The following is a 23370-nucleotide window of genomic DNA, read 5'->3' as shown; positions in this document are numbered from 1 at the left end:
GCAAAGGCAGGATGCAGAATATGGCTTTCTGCCTTTTCAGCCTGAACAAGAAAACAACATTAGTCTGTCCCAACAAGCTTTCTGCTTCCAGAAACTTGTTTGGAAAGGTACACCAGATCCACTGATATGCTAATTAAAAAGGGTTGTGCACCATTATCTGAAATTCTCTCTCCATTTCCATTCAGTAGTATCCCCTCTGGGTCCTTTCCAGTTTCATTCACTCTTTCAGCTGAACCAGCTGAGTCACCTGCTGCAGCTGTCTGCTGCACTGAGCCCGCTGCAGGACCCTTTCCAAGAACCAAATTCGAGGTATATATTCCATCTCAAGAAGTGCCATGACTAGTATTGGGAACAAAAAGATTTTGTGGGATGAAATTCCATACCTGCCACCCCCCGAGCAGCATGTCAGCTCTGCCGATGGGTGACAGGTCTGTTCTGGTAGCACCTCACCTGGAGAGCCACTGCTGTGGGTCCCCCTGCCCGGTCTGTGACTTGCTGCCAGACTCACAGGCCCCCTTCCAGCTGGTGTGCCTTTAAAATAATACAGGCATGCCATTAAAGCACGGAGAAACCTTCCCAGCAGTCATTTTAGAGGGCAAAATATTCACAGCTGTCTCAAAGCCCTTATCTTTCTCCTCATTTCCGATACCTGGCTAACGTTTGATTTTGCATCTCAACATCACTGAAGATGTTCATTTTGAGAGAGAATGGCTGTCTGTCCTTGGTCTAGCAGCAGTGAAAGAGACACCTTGTCATGGCTCCTATCACCAGTTACCCTGTGCTTGCTAACACTTGTGTAGTTTATTTGGAAACACCACCAGGAACACACCCCAGGTAGCTCAGCGACTGTCCCCCACATCATCACACAGACCTACCTCATATTTTTGAGCTCAGATCAACAGCAATTTTAAGTTTAACTTAGCCTGCTTGATAACGTCACCTTAATAATTTAAGTTAATAATGTAGAATTGGGTAAAAACCTAGTATGTCACTAACAGCTCTGAACATCCATGAGCCCGTGCATGCATTCACTTGGATGATGGCTGTCATAGCTTTCATTTTTGGAGCAGCAGAATCACTATTTACTAACTTGTGAAAGAATTTTAAAGCATAACAGCCTTCAGGAACAAAGGTTTCTTGAGGATTTAGATGGCTTCTGTCATCCCATCACATCTGCAGCTCGGTGCTTTTGGAAAGCAGGCTGTTTACCAAAGACCTTGGATGCAAACGCAGGCCTACAGCTGTAGGTGGGTGTTCTTCAGATATTTTAGCTTCAGCATTAGGTAGGAGCTGATACACCAGGTTAATCATACATCGATATGGCTGCTGTCTCTCATGAGAGACACAACATGAACCCCAGGGAGTTGCTTCTGGCAAACAACTGGTGTTTCCAGCCTGCTGGGAGATGGCTGTGTTTCTGAGCACTGCTGCCAAGGCCACAGGGCTGATTTTGTAAGAGCCGGAGAACAATAGTCATGTTTTGCACTAATTCAGGAGCAGGACATGCAGCGACAGTTATTACTAAAGAGCTTCATTTTATGCAAGATCAGCTAGTGTGGAGCTGTAGTAAATTTAGCACTTGCCTCATGCCCATCATTATGTGGTTATTCATCCTGTAAATCGTTTTGCCCAGCCGAGAAATTCCTGTGCCTTGGCAGGAGGTAGTGCTTCTCGTCCTGTCAGAGATAAGCAACAAGCGGAGCAGAAAAGGGGTAGGCTTCCACCATTTTCACTTCCCACATTAAGCTCCCAAATTCCTGCTCCATCTTGGGCATGGGGGACCCCTGCCTGCCACCACCTGAAACACCCAGTCCTTCAGGAGAGCCAGCCCTCCTGACCTTTCCCGTGTTGGCCCTGCTCGCCTTGTTGTCCCACAGCAGTCAGTCCCCTGGGTACAATCCAGCCTGGGTTTCCTACTTGCCCTGGACCCCATTCAGCACATTGGGATGAGCAACAGCTCCAGCTGCACTCTGGGACCAGAGCAGCATCCTCTGCGTGGCTGTGACTAAGGCCAGGACAGAGAGGTTATTTTTTTCAGCAGCGTTACAAACGCTCTCAAGGAGAAAACCCAAGAAACCCCAACTTGGCAGTGCTCTCATAAACAACTGCTCTGCAGCTACAGCATCCCAAAGAAAAGCAGGCTTGGAAAACACCGGTTTCTATGAAAAACAGATGAAAACCAAAACATTCTTGCACCACTACCATGTCGTGTGGAGTGACACAGCCATTGCAGAACGATGCGGGGACCTATGACTTGTCTGCATACTGCAGCACCCAATACTGGAATACACGAGGCAGTAACATTTCTGTCCTGCTGTCCAGTGCAGATGCCAAGCTGCCAATGCAAGCGCCATTTAACCCTTGCTCAGGCACCAAAGGGGATTTCAGCATCCTACATACCCAGTGCCAGCTCTTGCCATTCCAGGAACAACGCTGGCACAAGAGTGATGGATAGGGACAGAAAGCAGACTTTCTGGGAAAACAACCCAGATGTAAGCAGCCAGCGGATGAGAAAGTGCCAAAGTTTGACAGATAGCACCAGCTTTAACCTGCTGTTTCCTCCCCCTGTACACTGAGTGCCCACCAGCTTGCTCCTTCTGAGCCTCTGAGAGTAGCTGCTACCTGCTTGCAGTTTTGAGTGCCTTCTCAAAAACAGAGGACTAAATAAATAAATACATAATTAAGAGAGAAAAGAAATGTGAGAAATTGCCATACAGCTGTAGGCCAGAAATCCACGAGGCTGGATGGCCTCAGCCAGATTACAGTGCTAGGATAGCCAAGAGCCTGCTCCTACGACAGCGTAAATACAGCCCAGCTGTCTGTAGCTGCCTAAAATGGAGCCCTACGCGAGTCTCCTCCCTTAGCTTTCAAAGCCAGACATAAAATAATAGCAGTAATAATCAACTTTTCTGGATTTTTTTTTCCCTGCTGAAATTCACGTGATTTAATACCAAAGCCAGAGAGGCGGCTGCAGGAGCCAAAGCAGCACAGAGCAGTTGTGTTATGTTCCTAACCGGTAGTCCCTGGCATGAGGAGCAGAGCTGCAGGCACTGCAGTGCTTCAGTGCCGAGCAGACAGGACAAGAATTGCATTTGTTTCAACTGGAAAATTGAGGAAACTGTCCGGACTACTATTAGAAATAAACACAGCAGGCAAAAACACATAGGCTGTGCAAGATCCTTCCACAGCGGTGCTGTTCTGTGGTGTACGCAGCCCCTAAAAAGCAGTTGTTTGAGAGCTGGAGGGTGAGGCTTGTAGCACCCCAGCAAGGGCTGGGCTGAAGCAGCTCTCTTGAGGTGTTGGCTCTGAAGCCTGAACGCTGCTGCAGAAAGCCCACGAGACCTGTGCTTAAATCCTCCGTGTCCTCCTAAAAAGTCACCAGCACCCTGCCCGCTCCTGCCTCGCGATCCAAGAACTGAGGGCACCCTAAACATAGAGCCAGCTTTGCAGAAGACTGCTTTTTGAGCAAGGATTGCAAAGCATGGTGACGAGTCACTTCCCTCTCCCCCTCCCCTGCCCTCTCAGCACCCCTGTTTCCTATCCCCGCAGCACAATTTTCTCCTCCCAGGGAGAGAGGACACTAATGGAAAGGTCCGCGTGTGCAGAACGGGCATGGAAAGAACAGCATCGCCTCGCTCTGCATTGCGAAATTGCTGGAAAGTCACAAGACAGCCGTTCCACCTAGCAGAGGGAACGGGGAGCAGAGAGCCCCCCCCGAAAAGCTGCTACCTGCGCCAGAGGCAAACGCTGAACACCCTTTCCCAGCACCTCCTGGCAGGGACCAGTGCTGACCAGGTAATTTGGGGCAGTGCCAGGCACTGCACCATGCTCTGCAGCACGCAGGTCTGCGGTTACCCACACACAAGACCTGTTGTCCGCATCCTGCTTGTGCTTCTCTGTCTCCAGAAGGGCTGGGGAAGGTGAAGCACGAGCTGCAAGGGAGTGCAGGACAGCCAGGATGGGCTGTGACCCCGCCACTGAACCTGAACTTGGACGCAGCCTGGGCTGAGCACCAGAAACCGCCCTGCTTTCACATGGTGTCAGGTTTTTTTTGTGAGCAGTTTTCTTGGTTTTCAGTCTGGGGCCGCTGTGGTGGGAAGGAGACGGATGCAGCACTGAGTCAGTGTGAAAGCAAACATCTCTCACTGCATGCGGAGTGGGAGGAAAAACCCTTTCGTGGACCCCGGTGAAAGGAAATTAGAGACCTGGGGACTGGGTTTGGAGAGGAAGTAGCTTGGTGGAGAGGCTGATCTGATTTTGTGGGAGAACCAAAAACCATCAGGCCAGGGTCAAGGCATCCTGCCCGAGTCGGGAGAGGCTCCCCGCCGGAGGCTCAGCTCCAGGCTGGAAAGGCAAGACAGCTCCTGCTCATCAGGGTGACCTGTTTTAATTAGCATCGGGACAAACACCTCCAACACCATGCGCAAGCAGAGCTGGTACAGAACATCCCTCACATTCAGCACTTTCTCCTCCTGTTCTACCTAAAATTGTGTTAAAAAAAAAATGACGAATGTAATCTTTTTTTTTTTTTTTTGATGGGATGAGAAGTAGTCACTCACACCCGAGAGAGATATTGCCATCCAGCAAGTCAAGGGACAGATTCTGTTTCCTAATCGTGTACTTGTTCCCCCAGCAGCCTGCCACGCGGGAAGGACAAGCTCCTGCTCTGCTTCCTTGCTTTCCAGCACCCTTAGGAAGGGAGGTTTTTTTGGGGAAAAAAAAAAAAAGGAAAGATAATCACATCCAGATTTAGGAAATAACATTTTGCACATAATTCATAGTGGCTACCTAGAAAGATTATCGGTTGAGTTTACAGCTATAAATTTGGCAGAATAAATGGCAAACTGTGGTTGGCATAGGGATGCACAGCAGGAAGTGCACTGGAGCTATACATTAACTAGAGGAAAGAAAAGTCTAAGAAACTCGGTTAATGAGCAGGCTCAAAAGCAACAGCAAGAAGGGACAGCCACCAGGGCAACCAGCCCTGGAGAGGCATAGGCAGCATCAGGGATCTTCACATTAGGAACATTACAGGCCAATAAATAATGAGCCAGAAGTGCAGTTTGCTCATGGAGCCTTGTTTATCACCAAGAGGTCAAGTGACTTCTCCTCACCCATGGAAAATGTGAGCACAGAAGATGACAAGCAATTTTGGGAAGCAACATCCGTTCTGTATGGAGAAATTTGATCTGTGTACCCAAAATAACTGATGTTGAAACAGCCTAACTCACATCTCAGCCATCGATTAGACAACAGGAGGAAGCAAGTTGGGTTTTGAGAGCTCGGTTGGTCTCATCTGGGGACAGGGGACAGTGGCAGAGCTGCTGGGCAGCATGGACCGTGCCCCTGAGGAGCAGCAGAAACACCAGCACCTACACCTTTGGTAGCATCGATGCAGCAGCACCTGACCCACACAGCTCCCAAGTTCTTAATTTTCCTGCACCACCCTAGCAGCAGCAAATGTATCTGAAAAGCAGGAGGAAAATAAATAAAATAAATAAAATTTATTTAAAGAAATAAATTTATTTAAAATAAATAAATCAGGTGGTAGCTACAGCAAAATGCAGAGCAGGGTGCAGGTCAGCTGTGCTGCCCAGATTAACAAACCCTGGCAAGAGTGTTCTGTGCTCAGCATTTGCCAAAAGGTGCCGAGCTCCCTTGGGCAAGCTCCGGTATGCAGGGTCACGCACAAGGTGTTTTTGCTGGTTTGAAACTGGAGGCACAATTGCATGCAGGGCTGACAGCACGATGGGAGCGAGCTTCCTGCAACGCTGCTGTGCTTGGGCTCAGCTACAGCCATGCGTGCACGCAGGCGTGCATACAGAAACACATCCACGCACGGTTAATAAGTTACATTCCCCTTTCCATCCCAAATGAAATTCTGGAGTTGTGAGTCACACGGAAGCTACAAAATAAATGGAAAATCACAGCAACAAGAGAGAGACCTGGAGCATGCTCCTGTACAGTACGTCAGAAGCCCTAATGCAAATAGCCCGTGCCCCCTGCTTGAGAGAAAATGGGAAGAGGAGGGACAGATTCCCACAAGTAGTCATGGGTGTGGGCATCTCCTCTGCTCGCACCCCAAGCAAACAGTGGCTGTTTTCAGGTATACCTTCCAATCTCCCAGACCCAGCTGCCCTGCCTCTCTGCTAGGCCACTGCCAGCACAGGAGGCTGCGGGGTAACACGGCTTTGGTACCATTTCACAGATTCACGTAGGAGGACAAGGGGGACCAGGTCTCAGGAGCAAGAGCAGGACAAGGTGGGCTGTGCAGAGAACACGCCCTGTGGCTTTTTGGCAAACACTGTGAGATTCACTGGGAGGCAGCACGGCTGCTTTTCCACTTGAGTCACCCTTTTCCAAAGTCATGCCTGCTGGATGGTCAGGGCTCTTAAAATGACTGCAATTAATGCAGATTTTCCACCAAAGGTGACTATAACCAAAACACAGTAGCATCAAAATCCTAAGGGAAACCACTCTTTGAACTAGCCTTTCATTCAGCTAGACGTCTGCCAACCCTTCCCACCCTGATGTCGCAGCGTGGGACTCGCATCACTTTCAGCACAGGGCAGACTCATCGTGGCTCCGTGCAGGCCCGATCTTGCAAAGCACAGGTCGTGCAGCTATCACGTCCTAGGTAAGGGTTGAAAGAAAGGAGCCATCTATAAGAGAACTGGTAGTTCGCCTTTTTTTCTTTTTTTTTTTTTGTCAGCCCCAGCTCCATGCCGCCCACACATCAGACAGGGCACAGAAGCCCCAGAGGTGCTCAGATCTCACTCTCAACCCACAGCTCTGCCAGCATAGCTGATTTCCCATCACCATGGGTACTGGCAGCAGCCACCACAGATACAGAACAAACAGAAACCTGGCCACCACTCCTAAACTCTAGCGGGAAGTCCTCCCTATAGACTTCAGTGGGGAAAAGCTGTGTTCATACACGCAGGGACTGGGTGTTGGGCGGCTTTCTGTTACGTGGGCTGTGCAGACACTGCAAATTGAGGCCTCAGACAGCAGGGCTGCTCCTGTTTCACCACCACACGGCCTGCGGACAATTAGCCCGTCTGCACCCGCTGCCCCACGCCATCCACACGCAGCAATTAGTGGGGGCACGAGGAACCCGAGCCCAACAGCTTGTGTTGGGCCAAATCCTGCCATCCACCCAGCAGATGTGCTGTATTTCTCCTATTCACGATTGCAGTGGCCATGGATCACTTCTAAGACCTTGCACCTTTGTCACAGGTTGGGGTTAATTTTTTTTTTTTTTCAGCCATACACAAGGCATCCCAGCACATATTTTTTAGCCCTTGGCTAAGAGGCACCCACCTGTGCTGCATTTCAAAGGATCATACCCTCTGGTGCTCAGGAGCATTTTCAAGATTTTCAAGAATTTTCAAGATTTCCCCCACTCAAACAGTGCACAATGCTCCACTAAGTCTCACTAAGTCTCTCATTTGCTCTTCTCCACTCCTCCTGTATTGGTGTTGTTGCCCATTAAAGCCACTATTCTTTGAAAACCACACTGATGAGCACCATTTCCACCACCCACACCACACTCTCATGTCTTGGTCACCTCCTCCCAACTGCCCACCCCAGCAGGCTGCCCAGGTAGCCAAGCCTCCAGTGGGAAAGGTGTTAGGGACACTCTGGTGTTAAATAAAAGCCTAAAACAGGGTCTGGAAGAGAGCAGTGCCCAGAAGGAGCACTTTTCCTGCAGGTTGTTCAGCTGTTACTCTCCAGGAAATCTCTTCATCTGAGCAGAGCTTACTCTGAAGAGTGGCAGGGGGAAACTGGGCTTTCCAATGAAAACAGCGGTCGGTTGGCTTGTTTGTGTTTTTATTTCAACACAGTAATCTCCCTGCAGAACGGTCTAGGAAAGCAGAAAAGAAACGTGTTTTCTGTGAAATGTAATTAACATGGTTTTCTTCCTGTCGCAAGGTATAATTGCGCATACAAACCGAAGCACAAGAACGGGGTTATTCTGAGCTCTGGTCTGAGCATTTCAAAACACTGTGATGGGTTTGGTTTGTAAAACTGAAGAGAGGGCAGACGTCTCTCTGCCTTCCTGTTTAAGGCAGTGGTCTGGGAAGGGCTGCCATAACCTATAATGACAGCTGGCTCGCTGGGAGCAGCTTGTTCCCCCCAGTCTATAAATGCATTTTTCCACAGAGTAAACACGCGCCACAACACGCGTGTGCTCGTGAGCCACTGCTCGACATGACAAACCCCTTTCTGATCCCAAGCAGTTGTAAAACTTGTGTACAAACACCAGCCCTGACAATCCGCACGCGGCGCGCACTGGGGCATGGGATTCTCCTGCAGAATTCCCAAAATCAGCCCAATTGTGGGCAGCAACCAGAATCAGCCCTCCCCACAGTCACTACCTCTCCCTAGCCTTCGTGCAAGGAGCACTGAGACTGAGGCCGTGCTTTCTGAAGCAAGAACAACAATGGGGAAGAAAGGTAAGAGGGGGGAACCGAGCAGGCAAATATTTTGATTTCCAGGGATCCACACAAAGACCACAGGACAAAGCCTGAGAGCTTCTGGAAGCACGAGCTCCTGCTGAAAGTCAGTCACCCAAAAGGTGTCCCTCTTGCGTCTGTTTTACCCTGTTCTGGCCCATTAGGTCCAGGAGGTTATTGTGTTACGAAACACTGACAACCATGGCTCAGCAAGGGTTTTCCCGGGGACCTGGTGCCTCCAGCAAGCATTTAGCAGCAAAATCCCCTTTCAGCTGTGTTTGTGGAGGCCGTGACTGGTCTAGCTGTGCTTCAGAAGCAGGCAGGGACGCTGAGATGCACGCCCTGCCCTCCCTCCTGGTCACTGTCACCAGCAAGGCATGCGAAAAAAGCCACCTAGGGTAAGCACCAGCCTCACCTGCATGTTTCAGAGAAGCATTCCGACCCCAGAGGAGCTGAGCTCCGACCTTGCCCCTCAAGGTACCGAAGGGCAAGGAAATAAAAATAACTTCTGAGCCACTCCAGTATTGCTGCCAATCCTGCCTTCCTCCGGTGTGTGTAAAATGGCAAAAACACCCCCGAAAAAGGGGTGATTTCCCCTAAAGACCAGGGATCTTGCTCTTGGTGCCTGCAGCTGCGTGGCAAAGGCTGTGCTACCTCCTTGTGGCACCGGGAAACCCTGAAACTCTCTGCCTGCCACACCAACCACATGAGGAGGGGAAGAAGGCTTGACCCCTCCTACAAGGCCCAGCACAAGGCAGGTGGGAGCCCTTCAGAGACACCTCTGGGGCTGAAACAGCCCAGGTATTAATTACAGTTATCCAAAACCGCACTGCATCTGCTTGCAGCATTTCTCCAACACCTCTAGACCCAGGAGGGGCACCACTGCATCCATGTTAACAGGGAGCAAGCAGGTGACCAAGAACAACAATAAGGAGAGCTGTGTGGAGAGCACGGAGCAAACATCTCACACTTTTGGGGTGCCCTGACTTTAAAACAAAGGCACTGCAAGTACCTGGGTGATGTTGGGGGTGGCCCCACCAGCTCCAGCAGCCGTGGTACCACATCTCTCCAGGTGGGGCTTGCAAAAAGGCTGGTGGCCATGCCAGGATAAGAAGCTGCCCTCCCCAAAAGAGGGATGGTGCTTCCTCAGGGGCTAAATAGCTGTGGGGCAGGGTGTCCCTGATGAAGGGCTGGGCTCCTCCCGGCACAGCTGTGCATGCTGCAAGCAGGAACAGCTGTAGCAGGGCCTGGGGAGAGGTCGAAGCTGCAAAACCTGGGGTTTTCTGCTGCTGAGGCCACTGCCAAAAGCCTCTGCACCCCGTGTGCCGGGGGAGGAAACGCTGACCATCTCTGGAAACCCACAGTGGCTGACATTCCTCCCATAAGCATTTACCAAGATAAACAACTGTGCACATGTGCCTGGCTGCTCTCCCTCCAAAAGCCTTTTCCCACTAGATGGTGCCCAGCTCTCGCCAGTGGACAGCACAGGGACACGATGGGTGACAGACGGGGAGGAATCGTGTCCGGGGGGGCTGTTTGTGGGGCCCCGCATGGCATGCGAGTCCCCACTGTGAGCACAAAAATCTGCAGAGCCTCAGTGACAGAAATGCCTTTATTTCTCCATCGTGCTGGCGGCTGGAGGACACAGGGCTTTCCTCACCATCTTGCTACGCTGCCGCCGAGCACGCACTTTGTTACACTGCCGGATTTTGGGGTGGCGTGAGGAGGGGGGGGACACACACACTGCTGGCACCTCAGAGAGGCACAGAGGGGCCATGGTGGAACCGCGCGGCCCCCCTCCGGGCACCCCACCCGTCCTCCTCGCCGCTCCCGCTGCGGCTGCCTCGCTCCCCCTCCGAGGACTGGCTGCTGTCGGCGCTCCAGCGGCCGGCGTGGGTGCCGGGGGGCACCGGGGGGCTGCCCCCTACCCCACCGAGGTTGTACAGGGCCCGCTCGTGCAGGTGGAGCTCATCGGCGTGCCTCACCTGGTCCAGCTGCCTGGAGCGCTCCAGCGCCGCCAGCCCTACCAGCCTGCGGCCACCATGCAGGCGGCCAAAGCCCCCTGCTGAGGCTGAGGCCGATGCCTTGCTGCCCTCAGGGTGCTGGGCCCGGGCTCGGGGGCTGCCCCATGGCCTGGGGGCTGCCGGCACTCTGGCGGCGGCCCCCAACACATCCCCTGCGTGGGCTCTGCCAGCAGCCAGCCTCGCCGCTGCCCTCCTGGGCGATGACGCTGCCTCCGTCCTCGCCATCTTTCCGAGTTCAGCTTCCTCCGGCCGGGCCTTGGGCCCGTCCTTCACCGGGGATGCTGTCCCCACCTCCCCGCTGCCTCCTTGCCCTGCAGTGGCGCTCCTGCTCGTGTGCTCGGCCGGTGTGCTGGCAGTTGTGCTGCAGTCCCCTGTGGTCAGCCCTGAGGATGCCACGCTGCTGGCAGCCCCGGTTGTGACAGCAGGCCTCCCCCTGGACCTTGGCCCCTCACCTCTCGCCTTGTCCCCATGGTCCCCATGGCTGCTGACCACCGCAGTGACAGTAACGTCACCCGTGGTGCTCTCCTCAGGGATGGGGACCATCAGCCCTTGTCCGCTGGGGACAGTGGTGGCACCGCTCCCATCGCTCCCTGTGGAGTGGCCACCCCCAGGGCTGCTGGTGACGCTGTCCCCGTGCTGTGGGGTGTCTGTGGTGGCCTGTCCCTCAGGCTGCCCCCAGGACCCAGTGGTCCCCACGGTGGGGACGGCGCCATCCTCGCTGCTAGCGCTGGTGCTGCCCGGGGCACCACCGTGCTCACCCATGTGGATGTTGGCCCTCCCGATGAAGATCTTCACCTCCTCATCCTCTGGGGTGACCTGAGTGACACCGGCACTGCCCGGCCCCCTGGTGTTGGTGATGGCACCCACATCGGGAATGTAAGCAAACTCATCCACGCCTTCAGCGTCCATGCGGACGTCCTCCTCCTTCTCGGTGACAGAGCTGACAGCGGTGCGTCCTGTCCCCATGCCACCCGTGATGCTCGCCCGCCCTCGGCCAGGCGTGGTGACATCGCCGCTGCCCTCGTCCCCAGCCCCTCTGGCAGCCGAGACCCTCTCCCGCCCAGCTGTCACAGCCCTGCCCACCAGGACCCCCCACACGCCACCGTCACTCCCATCCCCTCCATCGCCGTCCCCGCGGGGGCCACCAGGGTGGATGCTCTGCAGGAGGATGTCCTCGCCACCATTGACCTCCTCCAGCGACACCAAATCCATGTCACCACTGCCCTCCGAGCTAGCCAAGGTGGGACCCACATGCGTGGTGGCACCCGGGCGTGGAGCATGGCTCTCCTCACGGCTACCCGGGGTGCTGAGGTTTTCAGGCTTGGGGCTGTACCCATCCTCCAGTGCATAGCGGCCCCCACTGCCTCGCACCGGAGTCTCCCCTTCCTCCTTTCCTGGCTGGTGCACGGGGACAGCGCTCTGCTCATCAGCCTCTTCCTTCTGTGGGGGGCACAGGGAGGGTGGGCATGGGGCAGTCGGCGCACCCCGGGGTCCCACACCACCCCCGGCACCTCTCACCTTTATCTGCGTCTGGTTCCTCCGTGTGGAAAACGAGTACACATATTTGAAGATGTAGAAGCCGTGCTTGGTGTTGCAGCCTTTCAGCAGTATCTGGGGGGAGAGGGAAAAATGATTTCCTCCTAAAAATGGTGGCAGAAGCTTCCCTGCAGTGGGGTTCAGCTCCCACCACCTTTCTCACACCTGCCCCCCTGGCTCATGTGTCCCATGTCCCCTGGCTTCATTTCCCAATTTTCCATGTGATTTTTGGCATGGCCCGACCTACCCGGTGCTGTCCAATGCAGGTCCCACTCGCCCTGACCGGTGGCAGCGGTACCTGTGGGCAGGAAAACACCAGTGGGAGCCACAGCGTGGTACCCGGGAATGCGTGGGGTAAGCGGATCTGAGTGGTGCTGGGGGGGTTAATGGGATCACTAATGGGGTAGTCACTGGGGTGGTTAATGGGGTAATAGATGAGGTATTCGATGGGGGACTTAATGGGGTAGCTACAGGGGTAGATGATGGGATAGGTAATGAGCTATTGGATGGGGTATTCTAGTATTGGATGGGGTATTCAATGGGGCAGTTAATGGAGTATTCAATGGGATATTTGATGTATAAACGACATATTTGATAGAATAGCTAATGGGATATTAGAAGGGATAGTTAATGGGGTATTTGAAGGGATAGCTAATGGGGTATTCAATGGGATAGTTAATGGGGCATTTGAAGGGATAGCTAATGGGGTATTTGATTGGATAGTTAATGGGGTATTTGAAGGGATGGTTAATGGGGTATTCAATGGGAGAGCTAATGGGGTATTCGATGGGGTATTCAAGAGGGTAGTTAATAGGGTATTAGATGGGATACTGGATGGGATGCTCAGAGGGATATTAGATGGGATGTGGGATGGGGCAGGGGACGGGGCTATTCGGTGGGCTGCTCCCAGTGGGCAGCACCATACTCACGGGCGTGGGCAGCACGGCGCCCAGCAGGCAGAGGCAGAGGAGGGCTGCGCGCATCCTGGGCGGCTCCTGGGGGCACAGCATCACCCCGTGGAGGGCCCCGCACCTGTGGTGTGGGCGGGTGGCCCCAGGGGCAGCAGGGCAGGGGGGTTACCTGTGCTCCTCAGAGGCTGGTCCCCGCAGGCGATGCTGGGGGCTCTGTGCCCTTGGCTGAAATTTAAAGTTGCCCAGGGGGGGCCCGGAGCCAATCAGCTCCTGCCCAGGGCCATTTGTCAGGGCTGGGAGCGCCCGCAGATGCTGGGCTGGGGAGGGGGGGAGTAATTTCCATCTAAAAATGAGCCTGTGGTGGCAGGCAGCTATCAAATGTTCCACCTGGCCGCGCAAACAGAAAGCACGGTGTATAAATATCTGTCCCCGGGGGCCGCAATTGCCCGATAATTAGCGCGGCTCGCAGCCTGGCGCCCGGCCAGCCCTGCCGTGGGAACACCAGAGCCACGCGGGGACCCTTGGACCCGATGCTGGCATCCACCCCCCAGGGCTTCAGCCGCTCCTGCTGACCCCAAACGCTCATCCAGAAGCAAACCACGCCTCGCGAGCCAGCTCCATTCAGTTGCTTTATTGCATTGGGGTTGGCAAGATACACAGAGAATGGGAGGCGGCTGCGGCGCCATCCCGAGCGCTCCTGCGCTCACTGGCTGTAGTAGTAATCCTGGCCGTAGACGTCGTAGCCGTGCCCCTTGTAGTAGCCATACTCGTCCTCGTACGCCCGGTAGCTGTCCCCACGTGCGTAACCCTCGTGGTCCCCGTAGCTGCCCTCAGTGGGGCCCTCATCCCCACGGCTGCCGGCCGTCACCACGTACTCCCACTGCTCCCCGGCCGTGGTGGCCTCGGTGTGCTCCCCGTCGCCCGCCGTGGTCGCCTCGTCCAGCCCGGTGGTGGCAGCCACAGTGGTTGCTTCAGGTTCCTCCTCTTCCTCCTCTTCCTCTTCCTCCTCCTCATCTTCCTCCTCCTCCTCCTCGGCTGCCGCGGTGCCGTTGCCATGGGGCCCCTCCGTCCCCGCCGTGGTGTTGGTGCTCGTCCCGTTGACGCTGCTCTCCTGCTCCTCTACCTCTTCCTCTTCCTCCTCCTCCTCCTCTTCCTCCTCATCGCTGTCTTCATCCCCACCCTTGCCCTTCGGGGCCCCCTTACAGCCCTGCAGCACACAGGAATAACCCAGCATCAGCTGTGCATTTCGGGGGGCCCAACTTTGCAGGCCAGACACTGATCCCCCCGCCCCCTGAACTCACCTTTTGGGGGGATGCCGCGTCCCCTCCCAGCCCACCATCCCCAGGGGCCACCCCCTCGCCTGCCACCTGGGTTCCTGGGTGGGACGGTACCTGTGGGGACAGGAGGGGACACGGTGTCAGTTGCATTTTTCTTCCTCCCAACCCCCAAATCCAACAATGTGTGGGTGTGAGCCCCTCAAATATCTGTGTTTTTTTTCTTCTCCCCCTATGGCCAGTACTCACCCCACCTTCCCCCTCCTCCTCTTCCTCCGAGCCGTCCCCCTCTTCCTCCGAGGAGTCGCTGCCCTATGGAGAGGAAGAACGTGCTGCTGGGTCCCAGCAGTGTGATGAGCCCCACCCTGCAGGTGCTGGTGTGGATGTGCGGGGCCATTTTTGGGGCAAAACCCTCAGGTGTGGGGCTGAGACGCCCGTGAAGCCCCCATTGGACCCACCTGGTAGCGTTGCTGCGGCAGGTAGGCGTAGCGGTACAGGTAGTACCGGCGCCGGTTCTTGAACACCTGCAGGGGAAAGGACGGAGGGGATCGGCCCTACAGCCTGGGGACAGCCCCCGCTGCGGACCCCCATCACTCGGGGAGGGATGCAGCGACCCCGCTGACGCTGGCACCACCGGGGCGCCACCCTACCGCGTTTTCCTCCGAGTCGTCCCCCCCCACTCGCCGCAGCCAGCTCTTCACCTAGGGGAAAGGCTGTGTTGGTGCCAGCACGGGGGTGGGGCAGATTGGGGTCCCCCCACGGTCCCCAAACTCACCGAGAAGGCAGAGGCCATGGCCAGGAGGCAGGCGAGCAGCAGCGCTGTCCTCATGGTGGCAGGAGCAGCGGGAAGAGGCAGAGGCTGGTGGCGTGCCTGGGGAACACCACAGCTATGCCCCAAAAGGCAGAGGGGACATTGGCATCTGCACTTCCCGTGCCCAGCAAAACCCTTCCTAAAAACATGGGGTACTTCTCGGAGGAGCCGTGTCCTTGTGAATGGCAACAGCGGTGCCGGTCCCTACCCTGCATCCCCACCATCGCCAGCAGGATGCTGCTACCATCCTGGGTGGAAGGCAGCCGGCCCTTATCCCCATAACCCATCCCATACAGCCATACAAGGGCTGAAAACACCCCATGCCCCCTCTCTCAGCCCCACAAAGCACATTAAATCCCTGCGACCCCAAATAGAAAAAAACTCACGCTCTGCAGCACCCGGGGCTCCCAGCGAGTCGGCCGGCACTGATTTCCCACAGCCGCTGCCCTGTGGGATATAAGGCGGCCGCGGGCCCCCCCTTCCCCCCCCCAGACAGTCGCCGCCCTGCCCTGTCCCTGCCCGCCCAGAAAACCCCCAAATCTCTTCAAGCCAATGGCCAGCCCCGTGCTGATGCCAGGAGGGATGTGCCGCGGCACTTAATTGAGGGTCTGGCCATGGCTGGAGGGTATAATAATGTCCTGGGCCTCGGTTAAAATAAATATTGGGAAATCTGGTTTCGGGGTTGTTTTTTTTGTTTTTTTTTTTTTTTTCTACTGCTGCCTCCCTCTTTGGGAAACTCTGCTGCTGTTTTTTCTGTAAAACAACCAGAAAAAATAAATAAATGGCGATCTCCGAGGCCCAGCTTCCACAGTCCCTTGGGTGAAACCATGGACCAAAAAAATGCTGAGTCCTGACGGATGGGGCTGCCTGGAGAAGCCCCGGTGAACTCACTGCCTGGGACAGAGGTGTAATAAAAAGCATAGCGCCTGCTCCCGTGTGAGGTGGGATGGGGCTGGAGGCGAAACGCTTCCCGTCAGCTTGTCCCCAGGCATTGTTTTTCTGTCCTTGCCTTCATCCCCACATCAGCACAGAGATGTAGGGGAAAGGCTCCCACCGTTCCCACATCTGAGGGGACAGAGAGGTCCCTCATGGCCACCCAGGGGACCGGTGGCCCCGGTGGCAAGCATGTGCCTGTGGGGCAGAGCTGCATGTGCCCAGCGGGCTTCAAAGCCCACGGTGTTGCTGCAGCCATAATTACAAGGGAGCAGCAGGGCTGGCCACAGCTTTCGGCCGGCGCCTCGGGCCAGGAAAACCCGCAAAAAAAAAGTATATATATAACAACAATATATAAACAATACATTTTTTCCAAAGCCGTTGCAGCGCTCTCTGTTAAAGAGGGAAAAAAAAAAAAAACAGGGCTAGGTGGGGATGGGGACAGGCAGAGCTTGCCCAGGTTGGAGTTTAAATTTAATCAGAGCTGGGCTGCAGGAGGCGACCCGTAATGTAATTAGAGGGACGCTGCCTTTTAAAAAAAGAACTTTGACTCTAAAAGTGCTGATTTCACCCAAAATCCCGAAAAAAGCCGGGGGATAATGACCGTGTGCCCACACACCTATCTTTAGCTGGCAGGGCAGAGCCGGCACCAGCCAGCCCCGGTGTCCCCACGTCCCCTGATGCCACCCGCGACGGCGCACGTGGGGCTCGCTGTGCTGCAAGCCAACACCCGGGGCTCCACAATGGGCTCATTACTGCAGGCAATGACGAACATGGGGCTGGGAGACCGGACCCCCCCGGAGCCCCAAGGAGGAGGAGAAGGACGAGGAGGAGGATGGGGAAGGCACCCCTGAGCTCTGCCCCACAGGGCACGCGCCCTGGGGCTCGCACCGGGACGCCCCGTCCTGGTGCCAAGCGGCACGTTCCCGCCTGTAATTGGTATTTTTGCAGCGCGGCAAGGCGGTGCCGTCCCATCTCCTCGCCCTGCAGCTATTCTGGCAGGAAACCTCAGCACCAAAAATAAGTAAAGCAAACACAGGCAGAAGCTCGCTCTACACAGGAGGTGGCGGGGAGAAGGGCGGCATGTGCCCCCAGATCCAAAGCCCATCGGCCGGGTACAGGACTGGCTGTTTTTTCAGCAAGCTGTCAATTTTAGAGTTAAAGCAGGAGGGGAGAGAACCTAAAACTCTTCAGGTATCTGGCTAAGGCATTAGCACCCAAATGCTTGCATCAGCCCACCGCAAACACACGTTTCATATAATTTCCCATTTTCTCTGAGGCATGAAACCACATCAAAGGCATTAATGCTATTTACGCACCCAGCTAAAAGCAGGCAACGACTGGGGCTGCAACGCATGCTCCCGAAACGCAGGGACACGGAAACAGGGCAGGTCCCTGAAAGGCAATCACGGAGCTGTCGCAAACCCAAACCTGTTGGATGCTGCCCACACCAGCAGCAGCAGTGCAGGGCTGCAACGTGCGCGGTGCGTGGCTGAGCAGCTACGTCAGGAGGACAGTGCCAAAACCCACACCGATCAGTCACCGTGCACCTCGTACAGATGGGCTTCGACGCTCGCAGCCAAGCACCTGACTGCGTACAGCATGCCCTTTCCAGCTCAGGTGTTTGTTTTATTTTTGCAAAGGACGGCTCTGGGGGTGTGTGCGCTGTGAGGGGTGCTGCGCGCCGTGACAAACCTCGTGTGCTGCCTTGTGCTTGATGGCACAGCACCGGGTTTCGGCTGGCAGCAGCAGGTGGTGCCTCCTCTCCTCTCCAGGCTCAGCTCTTCCTCCAGAAACCCGCTCTCTGCAGCTGCAATAACACAAAGCAGCTCCTCTTCCCACTGCATGTGATAACCTCGCAGCCTGGCCCATGAGGCACCCGCCCGGCACCCCTCTGCAGCTCAGATTTGTGCCCAAAATGGCAAAAAGGCACCCCAAACCAACCAGCCCACCTCACAGCACAGCCCCGACCTTCCTACCGCCCAGTCCATTTCCTGCTTTTCTACCCCAAATCGCACCCAACTGGGGGCAGAGCCTGGTTTGAGTTAACCCCTTCTTACCCAGCAACTCCTTCTCCCCCCGCCCCCCCAGCCTTCTGGGAAAGAAAAGCAGCAAAGCCAACAGCAGTGGGGTCTGGTGGTTTTTAATGTTGATGAAGATGTACACAGGATACATTTCAGTTTCAAAAAGGTAAGTGCCACTGACATGAAAAGGATACAATAGAATGCTTTCTGTACATTTCTTACAAAATATTACATACACCCCACCCCAACGTGGTGTGACACGCTCCACACACGGCTCCCCGTGCAGCACAGGTGGGCAGTTTTAGGGAGAGTGCCGGGACGCATCCGCTTGCGATGCAGAACTTGGGTTTTACCCGTGTCCAGCATCCCCTCACAAGTGGCTGCCCCACATGGCCAGCCCTCACCCATTTTGTCCATAGCATCTTCCCCGGAGGAAGCCGACCCGTCCACACAACCAGTGAGTTATGTGCCGCTGTCAGTACCCATCCTGGCAGTCGTTATCATCGTAGTCGGTGGCTGGCTTCCTGCGGTAGGCGTCCAGCCGCCGCTTGCGGCTCTCACTGCCCAGGCTGCGCGGCAAGCTGGCGTCCTCCTGGGAGCGGCTCTGCTCATCATCCCCGTCCTCTGGGGACGCACTGTTGGTGCTCTCTGTGGAGGTACTGTCCTCGCCCGTTGTGTTGTCTTCATCCTCGTCGTCCTCATCGCTGCCCTCTGGGGATGCGCTGCGGCTCTCAGTCGATGCGCTTGGAGCATCCTCGTCAGGTTTGGAGTTGTTCCCATCCTCCTCTGACTCCACGCTGTCCTCTGTGGACTTACTCTCCTCCTCCTCCTCCTCCTCCCTGGACTTGCTCTGCTCTTCCTCACTGTCGAGGTCAGACGGTGCACTCCTGTCCTCAGGGGACGCCCGCTCCTCCCTGCTGCCGCTGCGCCCCTCTGGAGCACTCACTGCCTCCTCTGAGCCATCCTCTGCGGACTCCGTGGACTCCTTGGCCTCCTCATCTGAGGCCTCCTCATCTGAGGCCTCCCTGGAGGGGCTGTCCTTGTCCTCCTCATGGCTGTCCTCGTCCTCCCCAGACCTGCTGGCCTGGCTGTCCTCCTGTGAGTTGCTCTTCTCCTCGGCTGAGGGGCTGTCCTCCGTGGAGTCAGTGTCCTCGGCCTCCGGGGACCGGCTGTCCCTGTCCTCCTGGGGGCCAACAGAGGCCCCCCGGACGCGTCGCCCTCCGCCCAGATTGTCAAAAACTGAGGCATCGTCGCCCTGCATGCCTTCACCGCCCAAGCCAGCGCTCTCCTCCTCATCCTCCTGGCTGCTGCTGCTGCCCCCTCCCCGCCTGAAGCTGCCACGGTACCTGCTGTAGCGGTGCTGGGCCATTGCACTCTCACTGCTGCTGCTGCTGCTGCTGTCACCATGTCCTCCAGCATCCCCAGTGCCATAGCTGGGCCCTTCGCCCTCCTCACCATCCAAAGTGTCGTCCCCGCTGTCGTCCTCCTCGTCCCCGGGCCAGGCAGGCAGCCTGTCATGCTCGGCAAAGTCCTGCTCTATGTGGTTCCCAACAGCGAGGTCCCTGTCACTGCCATCCCCTGGCCCCACACTGGCACGAAGGTGACCGAGGTTTCCACCGCCCAGGAGGGGTCCCAGTGCCTTCACCTCGTCCCCCGGCACCGTGTCCTGCAGGTAATAACAGCATGTCAGTTGCCTGAGCATCGCTGCCTCCTGAGCCATGCAAGCCTCTGTGGACCCACAGCGCTTCCCACCTCATCCCCTCTGCTGCCGCGGGTGGGAGAAAAACACCCAGCCCTTCTTAGCTGGGGCCAGGCATTACATGAGACTGTCACCTTATGTGTTAGGTGTCTTATCATCCCGCAGAGATGGGACAGGTTGTCATGCACGGGTATATGAATAAGACTTTGAGCTCAGGGTAACCGCAATAGTTTAGAGCACAGAAACTCTCATTTTTTTTTAGAAAAAAAAAGTTAATAGAAAGCATGCACAGAGAGAGAAAGCCACCTGAGCTGAAACCCCTCCAGCTTAAAAAACCTAAACCAACGGGGCAAAGCTCCCAGACCCACAGCATCACTCCCCACGGGGAACATCCCAATGCCACGGGACGCGGGCACCTTACCTCAGGCTCCAGGGGCACAGAGATGCGGTTGTGCACCTAAACACCAAGAAAACACCTCACATCAGTCTGGGGGCAGAAACAGCAGGGTTTGGGGGCTCGAGGGCTGCGCAGGGGGGTACTCACAGGGTGGGCGCAGGCCGCAGCCCACAGCATCAGCAGTGCCAGCAGCTCAGCCTTCATCCCGCTGCCGGTGCGACGCAGCCGAGGCAGGGACGCGTGCGGTAGCGTGCAGCGCGTGTGCTGCCGGCCCCACGCCGCTGCCCCGGCATTTAACCGCTGTCCTGGGCTGCCAGCAGCCAATGGCACCAGGGCCGGGTGCGGAGGTGTCGGCGGGAAGCGGCCTCCCACGCTTCCTCCACCGGGACGCCGGCCCCAAAAACAGCTCCTGGTGGTGGTGCTGGGGGGGGGGAGCGAGCGGCAGGGCTGGCTGTTAATGAGCTGACAGGCCTGCGCTCTGTTTTCCTTGCTAAATTTGCGCCCCTCCTGTCAACGTTCCCCTCCTCCTCAGCCGATTCCCCTCGCAGATACCGTGGGACGTGTTTTCCTCTTGACCAGTGACCAAATTATATCCCTGGCCCCCGCCAGATGCGAGCGCGCATCACCGGCCTTATTTTAGGCACCTCGAACAATTACGACGTGTTGTTTTGCTCCTCGTGTCCAGCCCGTATTTAACTCAGCCCCTGAAGACCCGGCGCCACCTCACATCCCTGCTTGAGAAGGGGACTGGACCCCAAATCAGGCATCAAGCAGCAAATCCCCCGGGGGAAGGAGCCAGGGCCGCATCGGGTCATGATTTGGGGTGAGGTGCCCCAAATCCCAGTCACGTACCATTGCTGCTCCCCGTGACGCGGGTACCTGGAGGGCAGCCACGCTTCCTCGCCTTCCTCTGCTGTAATTATGCCTCCCTCTGGCTATATTTACCTCTGCCCAGCGCAGCCGGACAGGAAGCATCGCTGCAGCCCAGCGAGAGCCTGGAGGAGCAGGATGCGGCCCAGGGGGCGAGCAGCAGAAGGTGCTGGTGCCCAGAGCCAGGAAGTGGTTCTTGTTCACCCTCAAGCTCCTAAAAAATGGTGTGAATACTGAGTTTTGAGTGTCAGGAGGACACGAGAAAGCCCGCAGTGACTCAAAATGCAACCAGAAGCACTTTTACATTTACTTTAGGGAAAAAAAAAAAAAAAAAAAAAAAAAGGCCATGTGAGAACTGAGTACTAAGCATTTCCCTCAGGCTCCCAGCTCACACCTCTGTGCAGAGAGATCCATGCAGGTACACAAAGATTCCCTTCAGCTCTTTTTTTTTTTTTTTTTGACTAACTTTGGGACTGATGTGCTTGGCAAGTGCTGCCCTGAGGGTTTCTGGTGGTGCCCAGGTAGTGACACCGTGCGCTGCGTGGTCTGCTGGACGGAAGCGGCCTCAACCCCCCCACCAGGCCTGGGGAACCTCAACCCACCCTCACCCCCAATCCATGGCCTTGTGCGTGTGGCCACCCAGCCCAGGCTCACGTCTTGCCCATGCCCAAAGCCGCCACCTCTTCACTGGGCTGCAGGAGTTCAGTGTAGTATGGCTCTTCAACATTTTGGGATCCTTCTTCACCTCCATCAGAGGAAAGCAGCATTTGCTCCTAACACAAAACGTGTTTGAAACCAGGAACTACCAGGAACTTGAGCTACACACGGACGTTGCCCATCTTGTGTGCTTGCGGTGGAAGGGCACTCACGCTACCCACACTGTCCTCCACCTCCACTCCTCCTTGTTAATGCAAGCCCATGCCTGAATAAGGCAGCAAGGCAAAGCACAAGGCAGCACACCTCACCCCGAGGGGATCCCGTGCAGATCAGGTACTTCCAGCTTAGCTCTGCGTCTGCCTCATGCTGGTTGAAGGACCCTTCCTGTCCTGTTTTAGTCTACTTTTTAAGAATTTGGTCAACGTGACACTTTGGACAGTATAGGGCATTAGTTGAGTCAGTCTGGCTGAGGGGCAAAAATAGCCATCTCTCCGTCTGCGCTTTAAAATAGCTCCTCCCCAACGGGAGTCAAATGTTCCCAGGCTGGGAGCAGTGTTTATTTCTCTCCCTCTTTTTTAAACTTTTAATTTCAGCTTGCGTAGGCTATGTGGTCAAACATGACACAGCCCAGCACAGCAGCTCCGAGGCGACAGGGTTTGAGTCTCTAATACACCGAGTGCATCACGCCTCAAAGGACCAAACCCAATTTAGCAGCCACATACGGGCAGCTTCAGCTGAGTATTTCCAAGCCTCTTCCCGCACACCGCCAGCACATCTAGGTGGCAGAGCCCCGACTCCGTTCTCCCCTCTATCAGGAAAACCACACACACAAATCCAGACACTACAGCTTTTATTCAAAACTGATAATGAAATAGAGAAGTACAACACAAGAAAAAAAAAAAAAAAAAAAAAAGAACCAATCAACACAAATGAGATCCCTGAAAACCATCAGGCTAGTTCTTTGCCTTATGCACACAGGGCACAGGTCAGCTCACCCACGCCATGCTCAACAGCCATCAGGGCTGCAACATCTGCAGGGACGAGCCCAAGGAATCCCACCTGCTCCCAGCTTACCTTTTTTTTTTTTTTTTTTCTTTTCCAGTAAGGAAAAACAAAGCAATGATGTCAGACTCCTTGACTAGCACATAAGATCAACTTTGAAAGCACCTAGTCTCTATGCCTCCGGCTTGACTTTTTTTTTTTTTTTTTTTTCCCCCAAAAGGAAGATGAAATAACCAGCTAAAAAGAGCACAGGAGGATTTTTTTTTTCCTCTGATTTTCTTTTTTAGTGATATGCCCCTATCATAGTGATCTTTTGTTGATATTTTTCCTGACAGTTCTCCAGAGATAGCTCAAGTAAGAAATATTGTCAGCTCATATGCATTTATTATTATGCTCCAACTTAAGAGTTGCTTGCAAACTTAGACAGGCACAGGACACTACCCATTTCAGACAGATAAATGTAGCTTTTAAATTCAAGAAAGCAGTGCTAAAAGTTAGGGGTTTTTTTTGGAGTATACAAATTTCAGTAAACAATGAGCTTTCAGGAGACATTTCAGTTTTCATTAGTTTGAGGTGAAATGGAAAGAGCAAGTCAAGTAGTAATGTGAGCCAGTACAGAGAACAAAAATGAACACGTGCTAATAACGTACATATTCAAACACATCAACGATAACCACTGTCAGCACTTACTTCCAATAGGGAAGGCCAATTTTTTCAGCATGAGCTGCTACAGGTTGTGATCTTTCCAAAGTCTCAAGTGCTTACATACAAAT

At 55.0% G+C, this 23370-nt stretch overlaps 3 protein-coding genes across 7 annotated transcripts; all 3 read right to left on the bottom strand.

Moving 5' to 3' along the window:
- Window positions 1-10053: 10053 nt before the first annotated feature.
- Window positions 10054-13557, bottom strand: MEPE (matrix extracellular phosphoglycoprotein). Of its 2 annotated transcripts, XM_027456976.3 has the most exons (5): window positions 13100-13557; window positions 12949-13014; window positions 12267-12317; window positions 12002-12094; window positions 10054-11923 (listed from the first exon to the last, which is right to left on the bottom strand). In XM_027456976.3, exons 2-5 carry the CDS (start codon window positions 13000-13002, stop codon window positions 10214-10216), a joined length of 1908 nt encoding a protein of 635 aa, XP_027312777.2. In that variant the 5' UTR covers window positions 13003-13014; window positions 13100-13557; the 3' UTR covers window positions 10054-10213. The 2 variants fall into 2 exon arrangements, with proteins under 2 accessions (XP_027312777.2, XP_038034818.1); XM_038178890.2 differs by having other exon boundaries at window positions 12949-13557.
- Window positions 13547-15487, bottom strand: IBSP (integrin binding sialoprotein). Of its 4 annotated transcripts, none has more exons than XM_021267714.3 (7): window positions 15402-15487; window positions 14980-15091; window positions 14855-14905; window positions 14663-14728; window positions 14454-14516; window positions 14232-14321; window positions 13547-14137 (listed from the first exon to the last, which is right to left on the bottom strand). In XM_021267714.3, the coding sequence occupies exons 2-7, from the start codon at window positions 15031-15033 to the stop codon at window positions 13634-13636; spliced, it is 828 nt and encodes a 275-aa protein (XP_021123389.2). In that variant the 5' UTR covers window positions 15034-15091; window positions 15402-15487; the 3' UTR covers window positions 13547-13633. The 4 variants fall into 4 exon arrangements, with proteins under 4 accessions (XP_021123389.2, XP_038034819.1, XP_038034820.1 ...); XM_038178891.2 differs by having other exon boundaries at window positions 14980-15075; window positions 15402-15486; XM_038178892.2 differs by lacking the exon at window positions 14855-14905.
- A 2588-nt stretch (window positions 15488-18075) lies between these two features.
- On the bottom strand, window positions 18076-20999 carry DMP1 (dentin matrix acidic phosphoprotein 1). The gene is made up of 3 exons (XM_005012780.6): window positions 20216-20999; window positions 20093-20128; window positions 18076-19638 (listed from the first exon to the last, which is right to left on the bottom strand). The coding sequence occupies exons 1-3, from the start codon at window positions 20270-20272 to the stop codon at window positions 18448-18450; spliced, it is 1284 nt and encodes a 427-aa protein (XP_005012837.3). The 5' UTR covers window positions 20273-20999; the 3' UTR covers window positions 18076-18447.
- Between the last annotated feature and the right edge of the window lie 2371 nt (window positions 21000-23370).

Source organism: Anas platyrhynchos, chromosome 4, assembly GCF_047663525.1.
Source record: "Anas platyrhynchos isolate ZD024472 breed Pekin duck chromosome 4, IASCAAS_PekinDuck_T2T, whole genome shotgun sequence".
In the NCBI taxonomy this organism is placed as follows: domain Eukaryota; kingdom Metazoa; phylum Chordata; class Aves; order Anseriformes; family Anatidae; genus Anas; species Anas platyrhynchos.
Note: the sequence above shows the minus strand (reverse complement) of the source record. Positions and strands in the feature narration are given on the sequence as shown.